This window comes from Syngnathoides biaculeatus, chromosome 2 (genome assembly GCF_019802595.1).
Source record: "Syngnathoides biaculeatus isolate LvHL_M chromosome 2, ASM1980259v1, whole genome shotgun sequence".
NCBI lineage: Eukaryota > Metazoa > Chordata > Actinopteri > Syngnathiformes > Syngnathidae > Syngnathoides > Syngnathoides biaculeatus.
In genome coordinates, this window is record NC_084641.1 from 8,170,076 (window position 1) to 8,192,576 (window position 22,501).

The 22,501-nt window shown below is 43.8% G+C and overlaps 1 protein-coding gene across 7 annotated transcripts; it reads left to right on the plus strand.

Moving 5' to 3' along the window:
- The first annotated feature begins 446 nt into the window (after positions 1-446).
- Positions 447-21,614, plus strand: prox1a (prospero homeobox 1a). 7 transcript variants are annotated; one of them, XM_061830350.1, is made up of 7 exons: positions 447-1,197; positions 2,694-3,085; positions 3,455-4,030; positions 4,585-5,823; positions 8,581-8,688; positions 13,901-14,095; positions 20,286-21,614. In XM_061830350.1, exons 2-7 carry the CDS (start codon positions 2,750-2,752, stop codon positions 20,469-20,471), a joined length of 2,640 nt encoding a protein of 879 aa, XP_061686334.1. In that variant the 5' UTR covers positions 447-1,197; positions 2,694-2,749; the 3' UTR covers positions 20,472-21,614. The 7 variants fall into 7 exon arrangements, with proteins under 7 accessions (XP_061686334.1, XP_061686360.1, XP_061686343.1 ...); XM_061830376.1 differs by lacking the exon at positions 447-1,197 and adding an exon at positions 1,837-1,904; XM_061830359.1 differs by lacking the exon at positions 447-1,197 and adding an exon at positions 1,849-1,936.
- Positions 21,615-22,501: the final 887 nt, after the last annotated feature.

A 22,501-nucleotide genomic window follows, 5' to 3' on the forward strand; every position in this document is an offset into this window, starting at 1 on the left:
CAGGCCGAGATCTACTCAAGCGGCACATTTTCAAGAGTAGCCTTAAGTCTACTTTCACACTTGGAACAGTTTCCACCCCACCCAGGCCAAAAAAAAGAAAGAAAGAAAACATACAAAAAAAAACAATTCTACATTTTTCCCCTTTACAATGTGACACATATCATTTATGATTTATTTTGTATGCTCGGAATTCCGTCCATGGCTCCTGTTTTTATTATCGAGAAAAATGTATTTCACTCCCGAGTGTCACGCGGGAAATAAGAAAGTTCTAATATTTGTTAATATTTTATTATGATGACAATACATAGATTTCATTGTTCCCTTTTCGGACGTTTTTACATAAAGGCCACATTTTGTTACGTAGCGACTCTTAAACGCGTCTTTTCAATTTAAGTGAGGAAGCTTACACAATTTAATACAAATCATGCTTTTATTAGAATTGAGTAAGCCGCGGCGCATGTTTACCACTGCAATAAAGCACACAGAGTGAGGAGTTTAATTACTTTTATCTACTGAAATGATTCGATTTACCTGATAATAAGTGACCACATACTATACAATTTCAAAAGCGTATACACAGGATCACAAACCAGTTATTTCCCTTGAGATTTTTGGGCGCCTTTCCTCGCGTGTAGCAGGCAACCTTTCCGTTTTACCCTCGTCGTCGTCGTCCTCCGCTTGTGCGCTCCCGGGCTCCTCTTAAATAAAAGCCGGCTGTGCGGGTTCCTCTTCCTTATTGGTCAGGTGGGGGCGTTGCCTCGCGTGACGCAGCGTCTTGGCGTCCCTTCCTCGCTCTTCTGGGCGCTTCTTGCGTGGTGTCTTGTAGTCTGTCGCTCAGACGACTCGCGTGCGGAAAGTGGCGGACCGGCCCGGTGCGGGCGCGGTACCCCCAACATTGGTTGTCCTTTGCGGAGGCAAGCGGTCTCTCTCTCTCTCTCTCTCCTCTCTCTCTCTCTCTCTCTCTCTCTCTCTCTGCCTCTCTCCCTCTCTCCCTCTCGCTTCTCTCTGTCTCTGCTTCCCACTCTCTCTCACTTTCAATCTGTCCGTCTCACGTGCGCCTTCCCCGGTCCGCCCTGGACGCGCACACTCTCATCCCCGCTTCGGCGCATGCAGTCAATCAACGGCTCCTCAGCGGATCCGTCTCCCGAGGCTCTCTCTCTCTCTTTTCTGGGCCGAACCCACTCCGAGGAAGACCAAGTGAGTGCAAACTTGCGCCGCAATCAATCTGATTTACTGAGGTGTGAGCTCGCCCTTCGGACGTTCTGTGCGCGTGTTGCCGTCATGTGCTTATAGTGGTTTATATTTGGGTGGGCAACTTTGCAGGGAAACGTTTAAATATGGAAAATATTCCAAAGTATTTCTGCTGGCATGTTGCTCGTGCGCGCGTCCCACTCAGGCCCAGTGGAATGGAACATGAAGTTTGTTCCAAGTTCCAAAGTAAACGTTTGAGGCGGTGGGTTGGTGTGGGTAGAAGTCATTTAGAACTTTTTAACCATTCCGGAAAATATTTTTTTGTCCCAAAGAGATATACATTGTTTTGTTAAGATAATTGCGGATGAAGTTCTTGACTAAAATTAACAAAACTAACAAGTAGTATATTTCACTCAAATTTACCGTCAAGTGATTTCACTTTTTAGTGGATATGACATGAGATTTCTGTCTCAAATTCTAAAACGCGATCTGTACTTCACACTGCTAAATTACTCCCGGTGAAGACGCAAGATGACACTTCTGCCGTTTCGCAAATGCTTTCAAAGTCATGAAAAGTGACACATTGTTCCCCCCCCCCCCCCATCTACATGAAGGCTTAAAGAGAGCAAGCGGAACCTCACACATACAAAGAGTAGTGTCGTGCGCGCGTGTGTGCGCGGCCGAGAGAAAGTGCAAGTGACTGATTCAAGAGTGTAAGCGAGCCAGTAGTTTAGACAAAGAGCGTGTGAGTTTGCTTATTGTCGGACACACGCACACATCCACTCGCTTTATGACAAACTGCTTTGAAAGTTTCTCACTTGTGCAGAAGCTCGATGAACGCTTGGGAAAGAGCTCGCGCTCGAAGGATTGCTATTTGAGCCTTTCTCTGTTTTTATAGGATGTTTCCTTTTTAATTCCAAGTACTTCTATTTTCCCCTTAATCCCATACCGTCCTGTATGTGTGCGTGTATGTATATGTATAAATATGTGTTTGCTTTTATTTCATAGCTGCTGTTTCCCATGCATTTTATGTTGTGACGCACGAATCTGAGAGAATGTTGCTTTTAAACACATTTGTGAGTGATAAGAATTCTACAAGTTTGTGAAAATATGAATGCTTTTTAACATACAATGAGATTATTAAATCTTTCATGATGTTAGTCATAATGATACATCATAAAACACTAGAGACACTAAATCAAGTGATATTAGCTGTTAACTGAGGCAACACGGTGGTTATCATATCAAACATTAAAAAAAAAAAACATCCATTCTAGGACAAATAAAGACTCAAAATTGTGCATGGGTGTAAATACGAGTGAGTGGTTATTTGTCCAAATATGTGCCCTGAAAATGGGTGGTGAACAGTCTAGGCTTGGGTGTACCCCACATTTGCCGCAAAGTTAGTACAAAAATTTTCAGTTCAGCTAACTTGCGAGCTGAATGAGGACAAGTGGTATAAAAATGGATTAATAGCTGTTAACCGTGTGTCCCCTCCACAGGGATTCAGTGCCTTTGAGAGGAGGCCTGGTAATGGTCAGTATAGCCGCCCTGCGTGATGCCTGATCATGACAGCGCCGGGCTCCTAACCAGGCAGACCAAGCGCCGTCGAGTGGACATCGGTGTGAAACGGACTGTGGGCAGTGTCACGGGGATCCTACTCGACCGCATGAACCAATCGCATAGCCCCGATCAGGATAGAGATTGTTCGCGAGTTGGCCGAGGCCACAGCGATAGCAACGGGACTGGGGAAAAATCCAATGTTTTGAGAAAGTTACTGAAAAGGGCCAACTCGTATGAGGATGCCATGATGCCTTTCACCGGGGCAACCATCATCTCACAGCTCCTCAAGAACAATATGGTGAAAAATGGGGCGAGTGACTCCGGCTTCCAGGTACCTGTTAATTATCATGTGATTGTTTTATTTTGAACCCAAATAAATCAATATAGACAACGATGTAGCACTGAGACAAAATTCCTACCAGGAGCCAATTTCTACGTTTTCAGGGGTGTACTCACTTTTGTTGCTAGTGGTTTGGACGTTAACTGACCTGTGTAGAGTTATCGTGAGGGAACAGTACATTTACACCATCATACAATCTGTCCACTGACCACTTTACACTGTTGAAGAGTCATTCATTCCTTCTGTGCTGTCCCATGAAAAGATCCAGAATAAAATGTACTAAATGTGCAGTGAGATACTTTTTCTTGCCCTCAAGAAATCAGCCAATCCGTAATTGCATATATCGGTTGTCTTTTTCAGGGAAGTGGCACTCTGTCCAGTGGCGGCTCAGAAATCCAGGCTGAGGATGCTTGCAGCAATTCCTCCTCCCAGGACCGAGACAGCTCGTCGAACTGCCTTTCACCGGGACCGCTCCCTTCGGCCCAGCCGTCATTCGGACGACCGCTACCTCCTTCCAACCTCAATTCCCACACTCAGCCGCTGTCCTTCTCCACATTTGACTTAGACAGGCTGTCGGATGAACACCTTCAGGCGAAGCGGGCACGGGTGGAAAATATCATCCGCGGTATGAGTCACTCACCGCTTGTCCGGCCCACCGGTAATGACCACAGCAAGGAAAGCAACCGCGACAACAATAACGGGCACAGAGGCGACGGCAATGGTCACGGCCACAGGCGAAGCGATTGCGCCTCTTCCCTCCTTGGCTCTCCCGGTTCGCGGGTGGGAGGGGTCAGTGCCGGAGAAGTGTACCGGGAGAACAAGAGGAAGCAGCGCCTGCCCCAACAGCAGCACAGCTTTACGCAGCTGGTGTGTTCCAGGCAGGAGCAGCGGCAGGAGGAGAGGCGACAGCTCAAACTGCAACTGGAAGACATGCAGGTGGGTCACCCAGTAGAAAAACAAACACTTGTGTAAATAAAATAAAAACAATTGAAAAAAAAATAAAAAAGGATGAATTAAAGTGTAATTACTGATTCCACTCCTCTACTTCAGAAGTCAAAAGGCATTGCTATGAAATAAATGTATATCAATAAAAAAAAATAGCAAGTACAAAATCATTTTTACTGACAGTTAAAATACCCATTTTGAAATCTTGGCACAACCCCTCTTTTATTAACTAATGAGGCCATTGAAGAGGAATATCCTGCTTCTCCAAATCATGTCACTGCGGTCCAATTTTTTTTCTGTAAAACACCAAGATCTTGATCTATCGACCTACAACAAATCCAAAGCTCAACTGGAGCTGACCTTTCTTTTTATTCACATCTGTTGAGTTATCATCTGCTTAGGTTGAAAAAAGTAACAAGCATATTTTGACAGTAAGATGTACAGTAGAAAAAAAATCAGCTTTCAAATGTACGCTGTCACCACCAGTCATCCACCTCTGACATCAACTCAATATTTTAATTACTCTCTGCTTCTTCCCTGTTTAGAAGCAATTGCGCCAACTCCAGGAGAAGTTCTACCAGATCTACGATTCCGAGACAGAAGAGGAAGAGGAAGACCGTGAGGGTGGCAGGTTGGACGGAGGCGGCGAGAGGGATGAAGACGGTAACCTGTCTGAGGACAGTATTCGCTCTGATGGCCTAGAGGAGAGGCACAGGGACAGAGGGCGCTGCCGCCATGATGAACTCTCAGAGCTGGACCCGGGCTTGTTCCTCGACCGGGCCCGAGCCCTACTGCGGCAACAGGCCTTGATGGATCGAGAAATTGAGGAAGATGCGGTGGGGAGGGTGGAGGAGGAGGAGAATGAGAGGAATGGGGAGAGTATGATCAAGAGGCAAGGGGGGAGGCAGTTAGCGGAGACACTGAAGCAGGAGCTCAATTGCGCCGTCTCGCAGGTTGTTGACACAGTCGTTAAAGGCTTCGCATCGCCCAAGCAGGCCGTCAGCCACCATCACGGTTGCCACAGCACGCCAGCTGCCCCTTCCTCTTCTTCCAACTCATCCTCTTCTGGCCCCCTGCCTTTTGGCCCGCTCCCTTCCCTCACCCCGGACCCTCGTTTTGGCGGTGGTGCTTTTGCCCTCAGTCTTCACAATGATGGCAGCCCCACTTCCAATTATCACTCCTCCAATCCGAGGCTACACTGCTTCAGCGACATAATAGTGCCGACCCCACTGGACTCGTTCAACGGTCTGAACGGCAGACTAAGCGGTGTGCCGACATCCAACGATCAAACGGAGGCACTGCCGCTGGTGGTGCGAAAGAGTGGCGGCAGCAGCGGCGGCGCAGGCGAAGAGAATGCCAACCCATCTCTACCTCCTCCTCCTCCACCTCCACCTTCCCACCATCCCCCACTCCACCCCTCCCCTCTCACAGCCACTCTTGGGTTCAGCCCTCCATCCTTTCGCCACCCCTTCCCTCTCCCGCTCATGGGCTATCCCTTCCACAGCCCTCTCGGATCGCATGGTGGAGGGACAGGGTATACCCCTGGGCCCAAGGACCACCACCACCACGTTCACTCCTCCCCAGATTCCATGGACATGACCCATGAAACGGTAAGCCTGAGAACCAAAATGGCTACCCTTGGAGGAGGCCACCTCGGTCACCACCATAACAGGCAAAGCTCCCCGGGTCAACACGGCCCCGAAGGTTTGTCGCTGTCTCTCATCAAGTCTGAATGTGGCGACCTGGCAGATATGGCAGAAATCTCACCATACTCAAGCAGCACTGTATCCTTTTCACTGCAAGACTATGAAGATGTACGCTAATGCGAGAGATGTCTTGGGGGTGGCAGCTGCCGACACCCATTGGCACAAAGTCTTTAATATCAATTAGTCCTCATTAATTGGGTCCCTCATGTTTCTGTGGCAAGACGTGAAGATGAAACGAGGTGCGGCGGGTCTTGCAAGAGCGGGGAAGATTAAACAGGGAGCGCGCTGCTCTCTCAACTTCTTTTGAGCCTGCGCAGCTCACGCTCACTCTTGTGCCGTTAACTCGCTTTTATCACACAGACTTTGTACGTTTAAACGCTCAAAGCAAGTGGGTGGGGGGGCGACTTTGGGTCAACACCTCGTGTACAACACCTCAAAGCAAATTGTGTTTCAAAGAGAGTAAAAGACGCTCCACGTCATTGATGCAAGCTTTCAAAAGGTGTCCACGTTTAGCATGCCGTCTTCCTCCTTGAGTTCCTCCTACACTTTGATTCGTTGGCCGCTACGCTCGGCTGCTCAGCAGCTGTGTGTGCATTCACTCCTTTCACTTTCACACACACATGCACGCTCGCCCTTTCTGGGAGCGTGCGTGCAGACAGGTGCTTGCAGGTAGCTGTTTATCTTTTCATTCCTAACCTTTCATATGGAGAGGCCTTCACGCAGTCACATTTACACGCATGCAAACAGGGACAAGAACACACGGTTTGAAGAACAAAGTGAGGAGGGAAATAAGACTTTGAACCTTGCAAACAGAGAATTCCTTGCAGTTACAATGATTTGATCTCAGTCGTGCTTCAAAGCTAATTTAGATGTTGCTTTAATTAAAAAAGAGGAATACTTGATCATACCTCTTGATCCTGCTGTTTGTGTAGCTCCAAAATTATTTTACAATTATTCAGAAAGTAAAAGTATTGATTGAAAATGTTAGTTTTTCAAAGATTTGCCATTAACTCTGTTTTTCTAAAGTGGAAAAAAACAGAGATAAGTTTCAACAATTTTCAGAAAATGTCACGAACTTAAGGTACACATTGGTAAAATGTCATGTGAAAAGTAAAACAGAAGATGGAGTCCAAAAAAATTAAGGAATCAATTAATCAATCTCATCCTTACAATTTAAAATGAAACAGAACTATAAACCTTGACAAGTGTCATTAGCTTCCAAGGCAAAGTGATCATTTGGAGGATGTGTTGACATAAATACACACATAAACACAGGTCTGTGTATCGATAATCCTTTGTGCGCAGCTGAACAGATGTACTCCATTCATTTATGAATTTGCACCCCCCCCACCCCGCCAATTCGTTGCTTCGAAACTTGCCCCCACCCACCTACACACACACCTGACTGCAAGGTCATGTTACAGCTGATGCGGTGAATCATTCACAAAAGACACATCACAATCAACACACAATAAAGAGACAGAAGAGAAGAAAGGAGCATCGGTCGCTATCAGTGACCTTTGTGCACACACATTTCATCGCTTCATCTCACCATTAGCACATATTTGTGTTCTGTTAGACGAAAACATGCATCAGAGGCACATACGTATGATCCAATGTACTCCTCACCCCACAGTGACAGGTTGGCATGAATGTTAAACAGGTAATGGTATCACTCGATGTTAACGAGCGTTATTTGTAGCTGAATGAATGATGGATGACTGAGCATGACTCAACTCCAGTTTCAAGAAGGGTTCAGACTCATTTGTGATAAACCACATAAAGCCAACCGAATGGAGACGATTGAAGTGAAATAAATCGCCGGACTAAAAAGACAAATATCTGCTTTCTCTTCCTTCGTTATACTTCGCTATCTTCTTTCTCCTATTTGCGCCCATATTGGGCCTCTGGGGTTTGTGTATGTGTGTGCATGCACGCACGCGCTAATTGACCTTGCAGGGGGTTGCATTGATTGCCTCATCTTCACTGATAGATTATAGGGCCGTTAATGTGGTGGCAAAATGGCAGAGTAGTAGGGCACAGCTGTCGCACTTACATGTATTACACGAACACACAAACAAGCACACACCGACCATCACAGCGCAACCAAGGTCTCCACAATTCTTATTTTTCTGGTTTCTACATAGTGGTGCAGAGCAGATTAGATAAACAGGAATGATTGTGGTATTGCAAGATGATGGCTATGTGTATCTTAAATCATTTTTTTTTCCCTGTCATGTATTTTAGGGGAGTGTTAAAATGATACCAACAGTTATTTTTTTCCCCAAAATATTGTGCCCCTTTTTTACTTGAATTATAGAGGTTATATGTCACAATGGTTTCAAATCATTTATTAATACGCATTTATCTGCAAATGTTCCATTCTGTGATATTGTGATGCACCATCCAAAGCAATGCTTTATCAGAGTGTACAGTTTTTACTACTGGAGTGCCACATCTCCACTCAGTAAATCCGTGCAGCAGTTTTGTCATTTGGTGAAAATGAATTACAATAGCTACAATAATCATAATAATATACACAGCTCTGGGGAAAAAAAACTGCAACCAATTTTATGAGTCCACGCCAACAAATTTTCATTCAGAACTGAAGAAACTCAAGTGTGTAAACACCTTTATGATAGTGACTAGAGCATAGAATACAGCATTGGCTACAAAGTCCATCCTTGATTTAGAAGTCATCTTTTTCTTTTGTTTGTTGAATCTGCCTTGGTACCTACTTTTTCTAGAGCTGTATATATGATAAATAATGCTTGCGTTGGGGCATACCCTCCTCAGTAAAACTCTGCTTGTTGGCACCTTAACTTTTCTGTCCAGACCCAAGAGGGTCTGTCCCCCAACCACCTGAAGAAGGCCAAGCTCATGTTCTTCTACACTCGTTATCCTTCCTCCAACATGCTTAAAATCTTCTTCTCTGATGTCAAGGTGAGCAGCCGAGCCTTTGTGTTTCTCTAATTTCATTTGCAGCCATTTGTTCAGTCGAGATTGAAACTTGTAAGAAAAAAAAAAACAAAAAACAATTGGAAATATAAAGGCTCCAGGCTTAGCTGTGAAGGAGGTCAGGTGTGCGGGTACGTGATGCCATAATAATCCATCATGCATTTTGTACGCCATTAGTGTACGTGTGCGTATTTGGTTTATTTATATTATACTGTGAGCATTTGCGCAAACGTGTGCATGACGCAGATGGGTACTCCAGTCTGTCACATCTTTGGAGCACAATTAAGAGTTTCTGGCCTTAATCGGCCTTCACTGGGCAATGGTGGGTGTATGTGATGGTGGGGAGAGGGGTACCAGACCTTCCCCCATGGTGACCTCAACCTCTTATCTTGTCCTTTGAAACACACAAGCCTTTCACTTTCACAAGCACCTCACTTGTTTTTAAGGCAAATATAAAACATACAATATGACAAAATGAATTTAAGGATTCAAGAACTTTAATTGTCCTATCAACACACATTTCCAAAGATAAGGCATCAAAGGATCACAGATTAGCCCAGTAAGTGAAATAGAAATAGTAATACTAATAATAGTAGAAGAAGGAAAAAAATGTGAATTAACTAAAGTTGAGTTTAACTGACAGAAACAAAGATGGAAGGTCTGTGTGTAGTGGGGGTGGATGGTTCTGAGAAAACGACAGCGGGAGTGCACGGGGTGAAGGGGGGGGGGGAGTGGGGCATAAACAAATTACAATAACGGCAGCTTTAAAACAAAGCCGCTGATTGTTTTGTGTTTACAGCCTGCGATGTGTTTTGTTGCAAAAAGAGCATACGGCTCCTTCGCGGATCCGGGACGTCGCATTCAAATGAGTGTGCGTGTGCACGCATGCAAGCCCCCGCGCGCACACACACACACAACACGCACACACACCAGCTGCCCTGTGGCTCATATCTGCCATGACCACTTCCTTCAGGCAGTGCCACATCCTCGTTGGCTGCCATGGTAACAAGGGTCGCCGGGACATGGGGTTGCTAGGCAAACACAAGGTTACTAAGCTCACCTGCTGCTCATGTGTGTGTGACTGAGACTGATGGCCCATTAACTATAAACGCACACATACTGGAAACACGCTAGCGCACACATTGACAATTGATAAAATACCATTCACTGGCTACTACATTAGAGTATCATGCACACATAGTAGTGAGACTTCATGCAATAACTGTATGGAAATCATACCTTTACACAGATTGTAAGGTTCAGATTTTATATAGTCGGGGAACTATGATTTCAACAAAGTGTTTAGTGGTTATAATGCAGTATAGTCCAAGATGCACTACTGCTCGCGACAATCACAGTAATAAACATTATTAAATTAAACTAATGATATCCATCACAAGAGGGCTATTGGAATGGATGCTGTTGGATTTTTGCAAATGTACCTAATGAGGTGTCTGATGTGTTTACTTTTAATGGTTATGCTAAAAACATTAAAAAAATTAAATGTCGCGGGAGGCACATTTTACATTACATTATCAGTGACACTGTTCACTTTCAATACCTCATATTTTGAAAAGGGACAGATTTAAATGAATTATCATCCAGGCTTAGTCTGTTTAATAATTGCAATGATTGAGGAGCAAAAAAAAAATGTAAAAAAAATGTTTGGCCTCTTCTTCCTTTAACAAAAGCATCCATTACTGTATATTAAAAATTTATGCAAATAATGATTTATTGTTACTTTTGGTTTTAATTGACAGATAAGCCATGTTAATCTGGCATATGTATCTAAGGGAGGATATGATTTCGTTTAATATAAATTGAACCATAGCTAATCCTATTTGTGATGAGCCAGGCTGTCCTTTTACTTTATTATGTGTTGTTTCATTGTCCCATTGCATTCATCGCCCTCATTATTATCATATTTTCAAAATCCGGGTCAGTGTCTCGTTCGCGCTTTCGTTGCCATGCCGCCCCTCCCTCCGAGGGAACAATAAGTAGCATGTGTGCGGAGGATCAGGCAGATTCACTGTAAGGGAATTAGGACCCTGAATGGCTCACACTAATTGGAGTTGAATGGACTTGTCTCTGGGAAAGCAGTTCTTAAAGATGAGCCTCACAGCCGAGCATGCTGTGGGAAGTGGGTTGGAGCGCACGGCTGTTTTGTCGCACATACTGTATGCACAAACACGCACCCACAGACACACACACACACACACACACACACAGGGCTAATAGTCCTCTCCTTCTGAGGAGACACTCACATGTGAGCATGAAGACTTCAAGGTTGTCCCCATCCTGTCTTGAGAGGGTATGCCAGAGCAATTAAGGCCTTATTAAAATTGGACGGGAGGTGGATTAATTTGACACTCACTCTTCATCTCACACCCAAGTTTCCTGTCAGAGAGGGTTATAAACCCGTCCATACACAGTCAGTGCCGTTATTCTTGACACGCTTCCTTGAGAGGCTGCCTGAGTTTGTTTCGTTTTGGAATGAATTTGTGTCCTGTTCGCCTCTTTTCCTTTCTGATAATTGGAGTTACACAGCCAATTTGGCATGATTAGGATGTGAACCAGCACCAGTATTATTACCAATTATTTAAACAATCAAGATGACGAAATGGGTTTTGACTCAAGCTAATTAAGAATCTCAACAACCTCAGAGGTTGGGGACCAGTGTCAGTCATCATCCTGTTTTCTTGTCTCAAATTTAAAAAGTCCAAGCCCATCCAGACTTTAATGTCTTCAAAACATGAATAAATTTGAAAAAAAAAAAAAAACTTCTTCTGTGGGACATTGTCCTGTCAATCTGTGATCAACATTGCAAGAGGAGGATATATCATCTTTTTTCAAGAAGAACCAAGGGGCAGCAAATACGAAGAGAAAAGCAAGGGCCCTAAAATTGAACCCTGACAGCAGAGTTGTGTTGTCTTTCACCAATAAGTCTCAGTCCATCTTAATTGATCAATTAAGACATGAACACAAACCAAACACTATTTATGGGGCAGCATGGCTCACCTTGATGTGTCTTCTCTCAACCCAAAAGTTAGGGGTTTAAGCCTCAGGCTTTATGATCATGCCCAAGTATCCTTGAGCAAGATAATGAAACCCCAGTTTCCCCTGATGCAGCAGCATCAGCAGGTGAATGAGACGACAGTGCTAATGCGCTTTGAGTACTTTGAAGGTAGAGGAGCACGATATGAATAAAGGCCCATTTATCATAATCTGATAGATTTATCTATCTTTTCACTGTTTAACACAAATGTTAGATGCTTCAATGAGTTCAAATGTATTTTCACTTGAAAATACATTTACTGAATAATGACCTGGTCATGAAACTCAAACTTGCATTTTGCTCACTTTTTAACAGCAAATCAACTACGTTTATCTAAAGATGATAATGTTAAGCTTCATTAAAAGTGCACTGAGTGCATATACGTGTACGTCAGCCAGCAACAGTGCGCATATCTAAGGTTAGTGTATCAATTCTATACAGTAGCAAAAAATAACAGTCTAAAGAGACCATGATGTTTATTGTGCACATTCAAATAGTCTTCCCTCAAAATGTGCCAAGCTGCAGCACATGCAGTTCTTAAAGTTTGCCATTCTGGCATGCATGTGAGAAAGGTGTCTGGGGTGGGGGTGCAAGCATCACTTGACACTTTTTTCTGATGCTGCTCCATTTCCCTCTTTTGGTTGCAAACACAAAGTGGCATGCCTCACGCTCAGCAATTTGTCGCCTCTCGTCTCCCGCGGAGAGCGGTGATCAGGAAGAGCTAAATTTGAGTTGGTGAAGGGGGGCATATTGGTGTTTCACAATGTGTGTGTCTGGAATGTTTGACTACAGTAGTCCATTGAATTACAAGTACGCCAACTGGTCACTTTTGGGCAGTCACATAGCTCGGCTGCAGAGATATGCTGTACAGACAGCACGAGTTAATTCCATACAATCTGTTTTCTTAGGTGTTATTCTGTCTTGTATAATGCAAACACTATTTTTATTTAGAAACGTAAAATGTTTTTAAACTGTAACAGATCAATGACAATTAAATTAATCTCACTGTGAAGTAATGATCTGAATTACAGCTGTATGGTTTTGTTTTCATGTCGCATAGGGACCAGGCTGTCAGTAAATAGAGAAAAATCTGTAAATAATTGATGCTCATTATAATTTCCACGAAGATTTGTTTGACACCTGACTATAGATGGGGGCTCAAGAAAAAAATATAAATAAGATCATGGGGATATACAAATAGATTACAAACGGTGAGGTGGAAAAAATGCAGGGATCCACCGTACAAATAACTTGGAGAGCGAATTGAACTCAAGTTCCACTGGACTCCTGATCTCCAGGGTGTAATGGCCAACCATGGTACTGCAGCAAAGAACATCATAATTAGTCATCCATTCATCAATTTTCTTAGCCCCTTATCCTCACAAGGGTCGCGGGGAGTGCTGGAGCCTATCCCAGCTGTCAACAGGCAGGAGGCTGGGCACACCCTGAACTGGTTGCCAGCCAATCGCAGTACACATAGAGACAAACAGTTACATTCACAATCACACCTAGGGACAATTTAGAGTTTCCAATTAATGTTGCATGTTTTTTGGGATGTGGGAGGAAACTGGAGTGCCCGGAGGAAACACACGGGCACGGGGATAACATGCAAAGTCCACACAGGCCGGTCCGGGATTGAACCCAGGACCTCAGAACTGAGAGGCCAACGCTTTACTAACTGATCCACTGTGCCGCCCCCAAGATAATTATTGATTTACATATTTTTGCAACATAGCATTTGATGAATAACACGTTACGCATATATTGCACTCTTTTTGTGTCTCACACACACAGTTTCCCCTCGCATGATTTGTGTAACCAACTCCTAGGTGAAGTAGTAAACAAATCTCTTTCCCATTACCATTGCTTGCTACACCTCCATCCCAGTGACATCCCTGCATGCCCTACTGGCACAAAGATGTCTTCGAAGTAACCATCCAAAGCTTGAGCTCTGCTTCAAAGTTGTTTTTCCACCTTGCAACATATACACACAGGCACACACACGTACACATTCACTAGGCTCCCACTGTGTTTCCAAGGTTCACATAGTCAGTCAGCCAATTACTGTTCAGTGTCACAAACTTGCTTTCGCTCCCTGTGATGACTTTCATTGGACCTTTTCTGACCTCTCCACTTTTGCAGTTCAACCGCTGCATCACCTCCCAGCTGATCAAGTGGTTCAGCAATTTCCGAGAGTTCTACTACATCCAGATGGAAAAGTATGCCCGGCAGGCCATCAATGAGGGTGTGACAGCCGTCGAGGACCTTGCAGTGGGCCGCGACGCTGAACTCTTTCGGGCGCTCAACATGCACTACAACAAAGCCAATGACTTTGAGGTAAGCAAAGGTTCATTGACACACAACTGTCTTGTCACTATGTCAGTTCTTTAAGCATTGTAAGAAAGTCACTAAGCAATGCCACAAAGTCACATTCAAAAGTACAGCCTTTGTTGTTGTTGTGACTTGTCCCAATGCATAATGTACACCACACTAAAATGCAGTCAGTGGGATTTGACAGCCGCGTATGCACTTGCGCCCCATCGCACTTGCAAATATCAACAGTAGCACGAAAAATCACGCAAGTAAAATTTGTTACGAGTAGAAATACAAAGATATTGAAAGATGTCGCTTATTTTGTGTAGCCTTGACCAAAGTTCCCTCTATGCTGCGCCAATGCCCACTTGTCGCACACACTCAGTGCCGATCCAGCGCAGCGAACCACAAGCTGATGTCTTTTTTTTTTTTAAACACAGAAGCACACGTTTTCTATAACAACGAGCTGCTGCTCAGCCTACTTCTACTTCCTTGTTTACCTGACACCGCCCCCTCCACTCTTAAAGGGGTACACTTATAATTACAAACAGAACACACACCCGCAACTTTATATCTGCGGGCATGACTGGTGGACCACACCCGTAACTTTATATCTGCGGACATGCACGGTAGGTTAACTGAAGACTCTAAATTGTCTATAGTTGTGAATTTGAGTGTGAATGGTTGTTTATTAATATGTGCACAGCGATTGGCTGGCGACCAGTTCAGATGGCACCCCACTCCCCACCAGAGTCAGGTGGAATAGGCTCCAGCACGCCCTCAACCCTAGTGACGATATATGGAAAAATGGATGGATAACAATTCCCCAGTGGAATTCCCATTATTCCATTTTCAGTCACTCACATTTTTCAAATGTGAATTCATACTCAAATTCACAACTATGGACAATTTAGAGTCTTCATTTAGCCTACCATGTTTTTGGGATGTGGAAGGAATCCAGAGTACCCGGAGAAAACCCAGACTGGTACGGGTAGAACATGCAAACGCTCTGTCGGCAAGGCTGGGATTTGAAACCCTGTCCGCCATTATTATATATCGATCCATCCATTTTCTAAGCCACTTATCCTCAACTTGTTCAGAGGAGAGCTGAAGCCAAACCCAGCTAACCTTGATTGAAAGGCCGGCAGTCGGTCACAGGGCACATATAGATACGGTCACTGAGTGGGAATTGAACGCACGCTGCCTGCACCAAAGTCAGGCAAGCGTACCACTACACCATCAGTGACCATGATGATTATTATTAATAATAGTTATAATAATTATTATGATTATTATTAATAATAGTTATAACAATTATTATTAATAGTAATAATAAATATATGAACTAGAACTGAGTTAACTTTTCTTCTGAATGTCAGTAATGTTTTTACAATAATCAGCTTCCATCAATCTAACCCAACTTCAACCATTTGGGTATTATTTTACCATGTCAATGAAAGAACCACATTGATTTTAAAATTATATCCAAGATTGGTGTTGAAATCAAAATGAAAAATTACACACATTAAAAAAACATAAAAATGAATATGTACACTTGAGATTCCATAAATTTTAAAATACATCCGATGAAATATGATTGACGTAGCAGGGGTGTTCCTAAATGCTCCACTGGTCCCAATACATCTCTGCAATTCCGAAAGTGCTTCAGAGTCACTGTAAACTGAACTCTAGTCCAGCTATTTTGGGCAATCAAACAACAGGGCACATAGAGAGAAGGAAAAGCCCCAACACTGCCACAGAGTGAGAACTGAACCCAAGCTACATGCATACTGTGGTTCTCAGGCAAGTGAACCAATACTTCCAGTCCCAATGCAACCTTACTCTGAGAAAGTGTTCATATGGGTAAGAGTAAATACAGTATGTGCTTCTGAATGATACCCAGTCTGAATTAAAGAGAGTAGATCGGGGCAAATGTTTTACACAAATTGGCTTGAGCAAACGCCCTCCAAGTCAGCTGTTCACAGCGCAACAGTCACCTCCCGATTTTCTGCTGAGGTGTGTACGTTGTAGCGTGTTTGTGTGTGTTCGACGATGCGAAAGAGGACGCCGCTCAAGGCGTGGGTGTCCTTGTCAAAGCGATTTGCAGAAGTCACGTTCTCCCCTCACTTCTCTTCTCCCAATATTAGTCTAAGTGGACCTCAGGGCCTTTAAACTCTGACACAACATCAGCAGCATTTAGACGCCCATTAGCGTGTAGGCACGAAAGGAAAAATACACTTTTATTCAACTTGAAAAGAAGCTTGAGGAGACAACACTTTGCTTTTAGAATTTTGTATAACTGGAGTCAAGTGACTTCTGCCACACATGGTAATCATTGATTATGAGTTCATTGAGGAGTCTTCTTTTTAGTCGATGGATTATCTTGGCTCAGGTGCTTAAGGATTCCTTTCGAAGAGCCTCTTATAAAAACTCGTGAGTTTGGCCATTTGACCTTTATTTAGATAAAGCTGAAACTGATGTCTTAACAAGTTCTATGAAAGAGCCCCACCACCAAAAAAGGTATGAAAAGTGTCCCAAATTTCCCTGCCTTATGTTTGACTCTTTTCCTGTCTGCATCCACCTTCACCTGCCTCCTTCGTTTTGTCTGCCCTGAGGGAACATTACTGGTCAGGGACTCTCTCTCTTTGTCAAGCTTGGAGGCGTGAAACCGGAACCACGGCCGATTCAGCAAGTCTCCGTCGCGCACAGGAGTCTTCTCCTTTTAGCCAAATTTAGCATCACGGTTCCACCTTGCTTTGTCCCTCGTCAGCCCTCCATCCCCTCCCCCCATTGTCCTTCTTACTCTGCCCTCCTCATCGGTTATCAGGCTCATTCATCTTTAGCAGCTATCTCCTCTCTGCTCACATGTCCGTCGCCTGGTTAGAACAACATGGACATCTAGTTTAGCATCACACAGTTAACTTTTGGTATCATTCATGCATTCCACATTAAAATAAATTACCTTGCTATAGTTTGGTGGAATAATGATTACACCTTCGTGTCCACATCTCTTCCTTGTCTTTTCTCCACCCACATTTTACCTTTTTTTTTTTTTAAACTCTTCTTTCTTATACACATCACGTTGCTCCTGAATCCCCTCCATACACAACCTCCCCACCGGCCAACCCCCAACCGTCGTTCACTGCCCGTTCTCTGGAAGTATGTTGTCCTAATTACAGCTCGGCCGCCGGCTAATGAGGGAGGCGTGGGGGGGGGGGGTCTGGTGAGAGAAAAGGAAAGGTAATGGGGAATAGTCTCATCTTCCAAAAACAAAAAGAGACAGAGGGATTTTCTTTGCCAGGACACTCGGGGGAAGGTGTCAGCTTCTAGCCGCTGCCAAGAGGAAGAGAAATGTTTCTTTTTTACTTACTTTTTTTTTTTTTTTGGAAACAGATTGACGAGTCTCCATTAAGTCTGCCAGAAGCACTGGGCATGACATCCTGAACTTGCACAAGCTTTTTAAGAGTTGTAAAATATTTGCACAATGGGCAAATGTAAGCAACTCAAGAGGTGGCACTTTGCAGGTCACAACAGAAACATGATACAGCCAAGTGTAAAAATACATACATGCATGTTTACATATTTGTAACAAAACATTTTGACAATTTGAAGTACTTTTATTTGTGGCAAACGATGCACACAGGAACACGTGTTCTTGTACACATGGATACGCAGATATTCATTTGTGATGAACTGAAAGACCCCCTTTTGAAGACTGGGTGTGGTGACTTACAAATTCTGCCCTTTGACTTCATATGAGACACATACACACCTTGGAGGTGGCATGGGGAGCTCACATTTCAGGACTATCAAATTTCATAAGCACTGTGCCACATGAAAGGCTCAACCTCATGCCTTTCGCTGTTACTTTACTCTTTCGTTGTTCCTCTCATCTTATTCATCCATTCACTCGTCTTGCTTCCTATTTCCCAGGCCAAGAGGCCCTGGTCCGTTCACAGAGGCCCATTCTAACAGTGGCAGGATTCTTTCATGTAATCCCCACAGCTCAAAACAAATACGGTTGCTCAGCACTATCATGCAGTCTGGTTTGTTATTTACTTTAGTCACTTAATTAAGGCCACCATTGCTACAAAATCCCCAGTTAGTCACTGATGCAAATGAGCTCCTCAATAACCAAAGTTTCCGAAGGAATGAGGATAAGAAAATGAAAGACTGAGTCTGTGGTGCTGCTGGACAGAGAGCAGACCACACTGCAGACAACGCCACCTGCCAGTTTCTGTCACTATAAATATAGCGATGAGCTTGGAGAATGCGTACGTGCATGTGCGCGCATGTCCAAGTGTCTTCCAGTTGGGACGAAGAAGAAGAAGGCACCGTCTTTGTCACAGAGCCATGAGGAGTCACGAGGGGACGGTTTCTGTGTTGGTGTGTGAGCTTCCTGTGTGTGTGTGTTTACACAGTGATTCCCCTCCGCAGCTGTCTCCTCAGCTTTGACAATAGGCCCGCTAAACAAAGACGTGGCCTTGAGCCGCTGTCATGTGATACGAGTGGTCTGCCGCTTCTCGGTCAGATGACCCAGGCTATTGTCCTCCTCGCTGACCCACACATAGTCAATCTCAGAACGCAGACCCTTCCTTGAAAGACAAGACAACCTTAACCACTGTCCATGTAGTGATGCTGCGACTAATGATTCATTAGCCATTAAACTGGTGGGAAACCCTCGAAAAGTATCGGGAATTCCACATCCAATTTGTACTATTTCTTTATGTCTACCCGCTGGCCATAACGGGCACCTTGGCAAAGTAACAATAACCAAAACTAATGACAATAGATCTGTGGTTAAAAATGATTGCAATATACTGTCCCTTACAAATGTTTCGGAATACAAATGTCAATTTGTGAAAAGCAAAAGTACTTGAACATATTTCTGTATATTTCCCGAAACATGTGACAATGTCAATCAAACCTAAGCATGATTCCCTGAAACATGCTGATTTTTTTTTAGCTTTTGATATCCTTATGTTGTGCGACTTATGTAATGTTGCTGCAAAAAGGAGGAGGTGGGAAATTTCAAAGCAAGAGAACATTTTTTAACTCTAATGGTAAAACAGAAGAATATGACGAAAGGCAGGCCTGACAGTTGAGACCATTGAAAAGAGGAAAAAGGAAGCAGATGCTTGTCTTTGGGCACACACGTGCACACAAACACACACACGATGACAGAACAATAATGACCATAGCAAAGTGCATCTCAATGGTCAGCATGTCAGAGGTTACATTCCTCAGCATGGCAGTAAAAAGTTTAATATGGCTTTCCCCTCAGCGTGAGATTAATGATGAAAGCAACACTGGCATCACTTGAGGTGGATGAAGGCAAGATGAAGCTGTCAATCCATACAGCACTCCTTAATCTGCATATTAACACAACCAACCAAAAGAATCTTTCTTTGACTTGGCGCATGTTAATTGCTAACTAAGATGCTTTGAATGTCTAAGCACTTAATTCATCTGACGTATTATTTTTGTGTAGTCCGATCTATGGCAGGACACAGACAGAGGGCCTCATTGAAACAACTGTGGTCTCCAGGGGCCTGCTAAAAAGAGAGAGAGGGTGAATGTAGTCTACAAGAGTCTAGGGAATCATTTAGTGCACATTTGTGTGTGTGTGTGTGTGTGTGTGTGTGTGTGTGTGTGTGTGTGTGTGTGTGTGGTGGGGGCAATCCATCCGTTCTGGTGGCGTCTAACCTTGGCGTGTCCTGCCACGTGTGACAGAGTTACTACACACTTTGCCGTGGTGTCTAGGAGCACGCACCTTGTCTGGAGGAGTCAGCATGTTTGCGCGTGGGTGTGTGTGTGCATGTGTGTGTGCGTGTGTGTGAATGTGTGTACATCACAATGCAAAAACGAAAAATAAAAAGGTGGAGGAAAGGGAGAGCAAGCTTGTCAGGTTGTTTAGTGTCTTATGTTCTTGCCCCCGGGAAAAGAGTAAAAAAAACAAAAGAACGTGGATGCGTGTGTATGTTTGAGTGTATGAGTTATTCTGCTTGTTACGAACACACACACACACAGAGACACACACACTTGCATCATGTGAAAAGGACGTAGTCTGCCATTGGTCTTGAAAAAGAAAAGCATCCATCTGAACATACAGACACGCAAGAAGTCATCTTGTTTACAAAGGCATGTGGGTGCAGTTACAACAATAGAAAGTGTGGTCAGAAACAGATCTAGGAAAATATTTTTGGTCTTCCAGGTTCCTGATCGATTTCTCGAGGTGGCCCAAGTGACTCTTCGTGAGTTCTTCAATGCCATCGTGGCCGGCAAAGATGCTGACCCGTCATGGAAGAAAGCAATCTACAAGGTGATCTGCAAGCTTGACAGCGAAGTCCCGGAAACTTTCAAGTCCCCAAACTGCCTCCAGGAACTCCTGCATGACTGACTGACAGGGAGGAAGCGGGAACCCCGGCCAGCTATCCCGGACCGTCACGACTAAGGTTAAAGTTATTTGAAATTGTTGTTCGCTGATGCTCGTGATGGACCTCGATATGCGAAGAGAAGTTTGTTATGGACAAAGACAACATTCTTCTTGATGCTCGCAAGAAACAAATGAGAGTTGCACTTAAAGATGTTCCTTTTCTTTGCCCGTCCATGCATGTTCTTCATCCTTTTGCAGACTGAATGGAACCAACTAGAAATAAAGAAGATAATATATATAAAGATCTTTTTACTGTGTATGTTTTTAAGTGTCATGGACATTTATGAGGGGAAAAAAGTGATGGTTCTGTATTTTTTGCTTTCCTCCTTTGTACATACGTTTGCACACACTCACATGCACGCTCATGCACACCAACACACACTTCCTCATTAGTAAAAGTAAAGCTCCGTAGCATTCCCACAAACTTTTGACTTCCCTTCTACGTTTACATTCTGTTTGTGTCATTCAGTGTGGCAAGACTTGATGGCTATTTGTTCTGACAGTATGGCACATCCAGCCACATTAACATTATGAAGCCTATTGTATTTTTTAGCGTGTTTGCAGCTTTGTTTGTTTAATGTTCTTTTGCAACATGAACATTATGGAATTAGGAGTTTGCTTTCTGTTTTATATTCAATATTATGAAAAGACCTAAGGGCATTTCTTTTTTGTTTCAGTGAAAAGTGGAGTTGCTGTTTCAAAGTGTTTATTTGACCGAAAGGTGATCATTCACAAAAACAATCATTCCTGTTTCTGCTGATTCCTGGATTTTTCACAATTACTGTACATCCTCCTCCCTGCTATGGGGGAGGACAGGCTACAGTGATGAAAACCCGTTTGTGAGTATTTAACACTCATGTCTCCCATCAAATGGTGTCTCTACTCTGGGCATTGATGAGGGTCAAAAAACTGGAACGCTCATGTGTGCCATGTTTAACAGCAGCCAAAACTACACAGCTGAAGTTTTAGATGTGATAACAATTATGAACATTCTCATACGGTTTTATTTATAATGATTATTGCTGTTAATATTATTATGAGGCTAATTGTTCTTATTACAGCTTGCGCCAGATTTGACCTCTGGCTTAGTTGTCCCATCCATCACACTGCAACATGAAAATAAATTATTGACAAAGAAAAGTGGTGTATGTTGTATTTTGTGGCATTTACCATCAAACCAAGCAGTAACCAGGCAACGTGATGGCCACTTTAACTGTCTTCCTCTGTCGCTGTATTCTCCATCAGGACATGTGATCCCTCCTTGTTGTTGCTGATGAATTGAAAAGAGGAGCGCTGTGTGATTATTGTCAGCACAAAAGCCTCAAAAAGCTGCTGACGCCTAGATTAGCCAGTACAAAGACGCAGGGGCGCACACATGCGGGTACGCGCACACAAAGTCACACGTGAGTACACACACACGGCCCATCTGCCCTTGATACCGAACCATCCTCCTCGGCGCTGATGTGGCCCTGTTTGTTGGCGTCCACACCTCTGCAAGCCTCCTTCATTATAACATTTTCAACTCCTCTAAAGACACTTAGCACCAACACATGCCCTGTGTGCGCTGGCATGACATGGCATCAGACTGCCATCACCGCCGTGGGCTCAAGTCCCAGCGACCCAATCTACCTCACCCAGTCGCACAAAAGGTGAGGAGCGGACACTTCTCCCGCACCACACTCGAACTCACAAAACTTGCCACGTTTCAGCGGTTTGATGGGATTACTGTATTTCAATTAGTTAATATACATACAACAGCCTAGAACTTTATTTCGGAATATTTTGGAACCAATAAATAATGTACGGAGTTTGTGCGTTCTAAGTTTAAAACATCTGCCTGATGCTTTGACAGGTTCCCTGCAGGGACACCAGAATCTTCATGTGTTTGTGAAAGCACAAATGTTAGGTTCATTTTCACAAATGGAAATGTATCCAAGATGTGACTGGTAAGAATCTGAGAGATTGATGATGCCAGGTGCATCGGGATAAAAGTA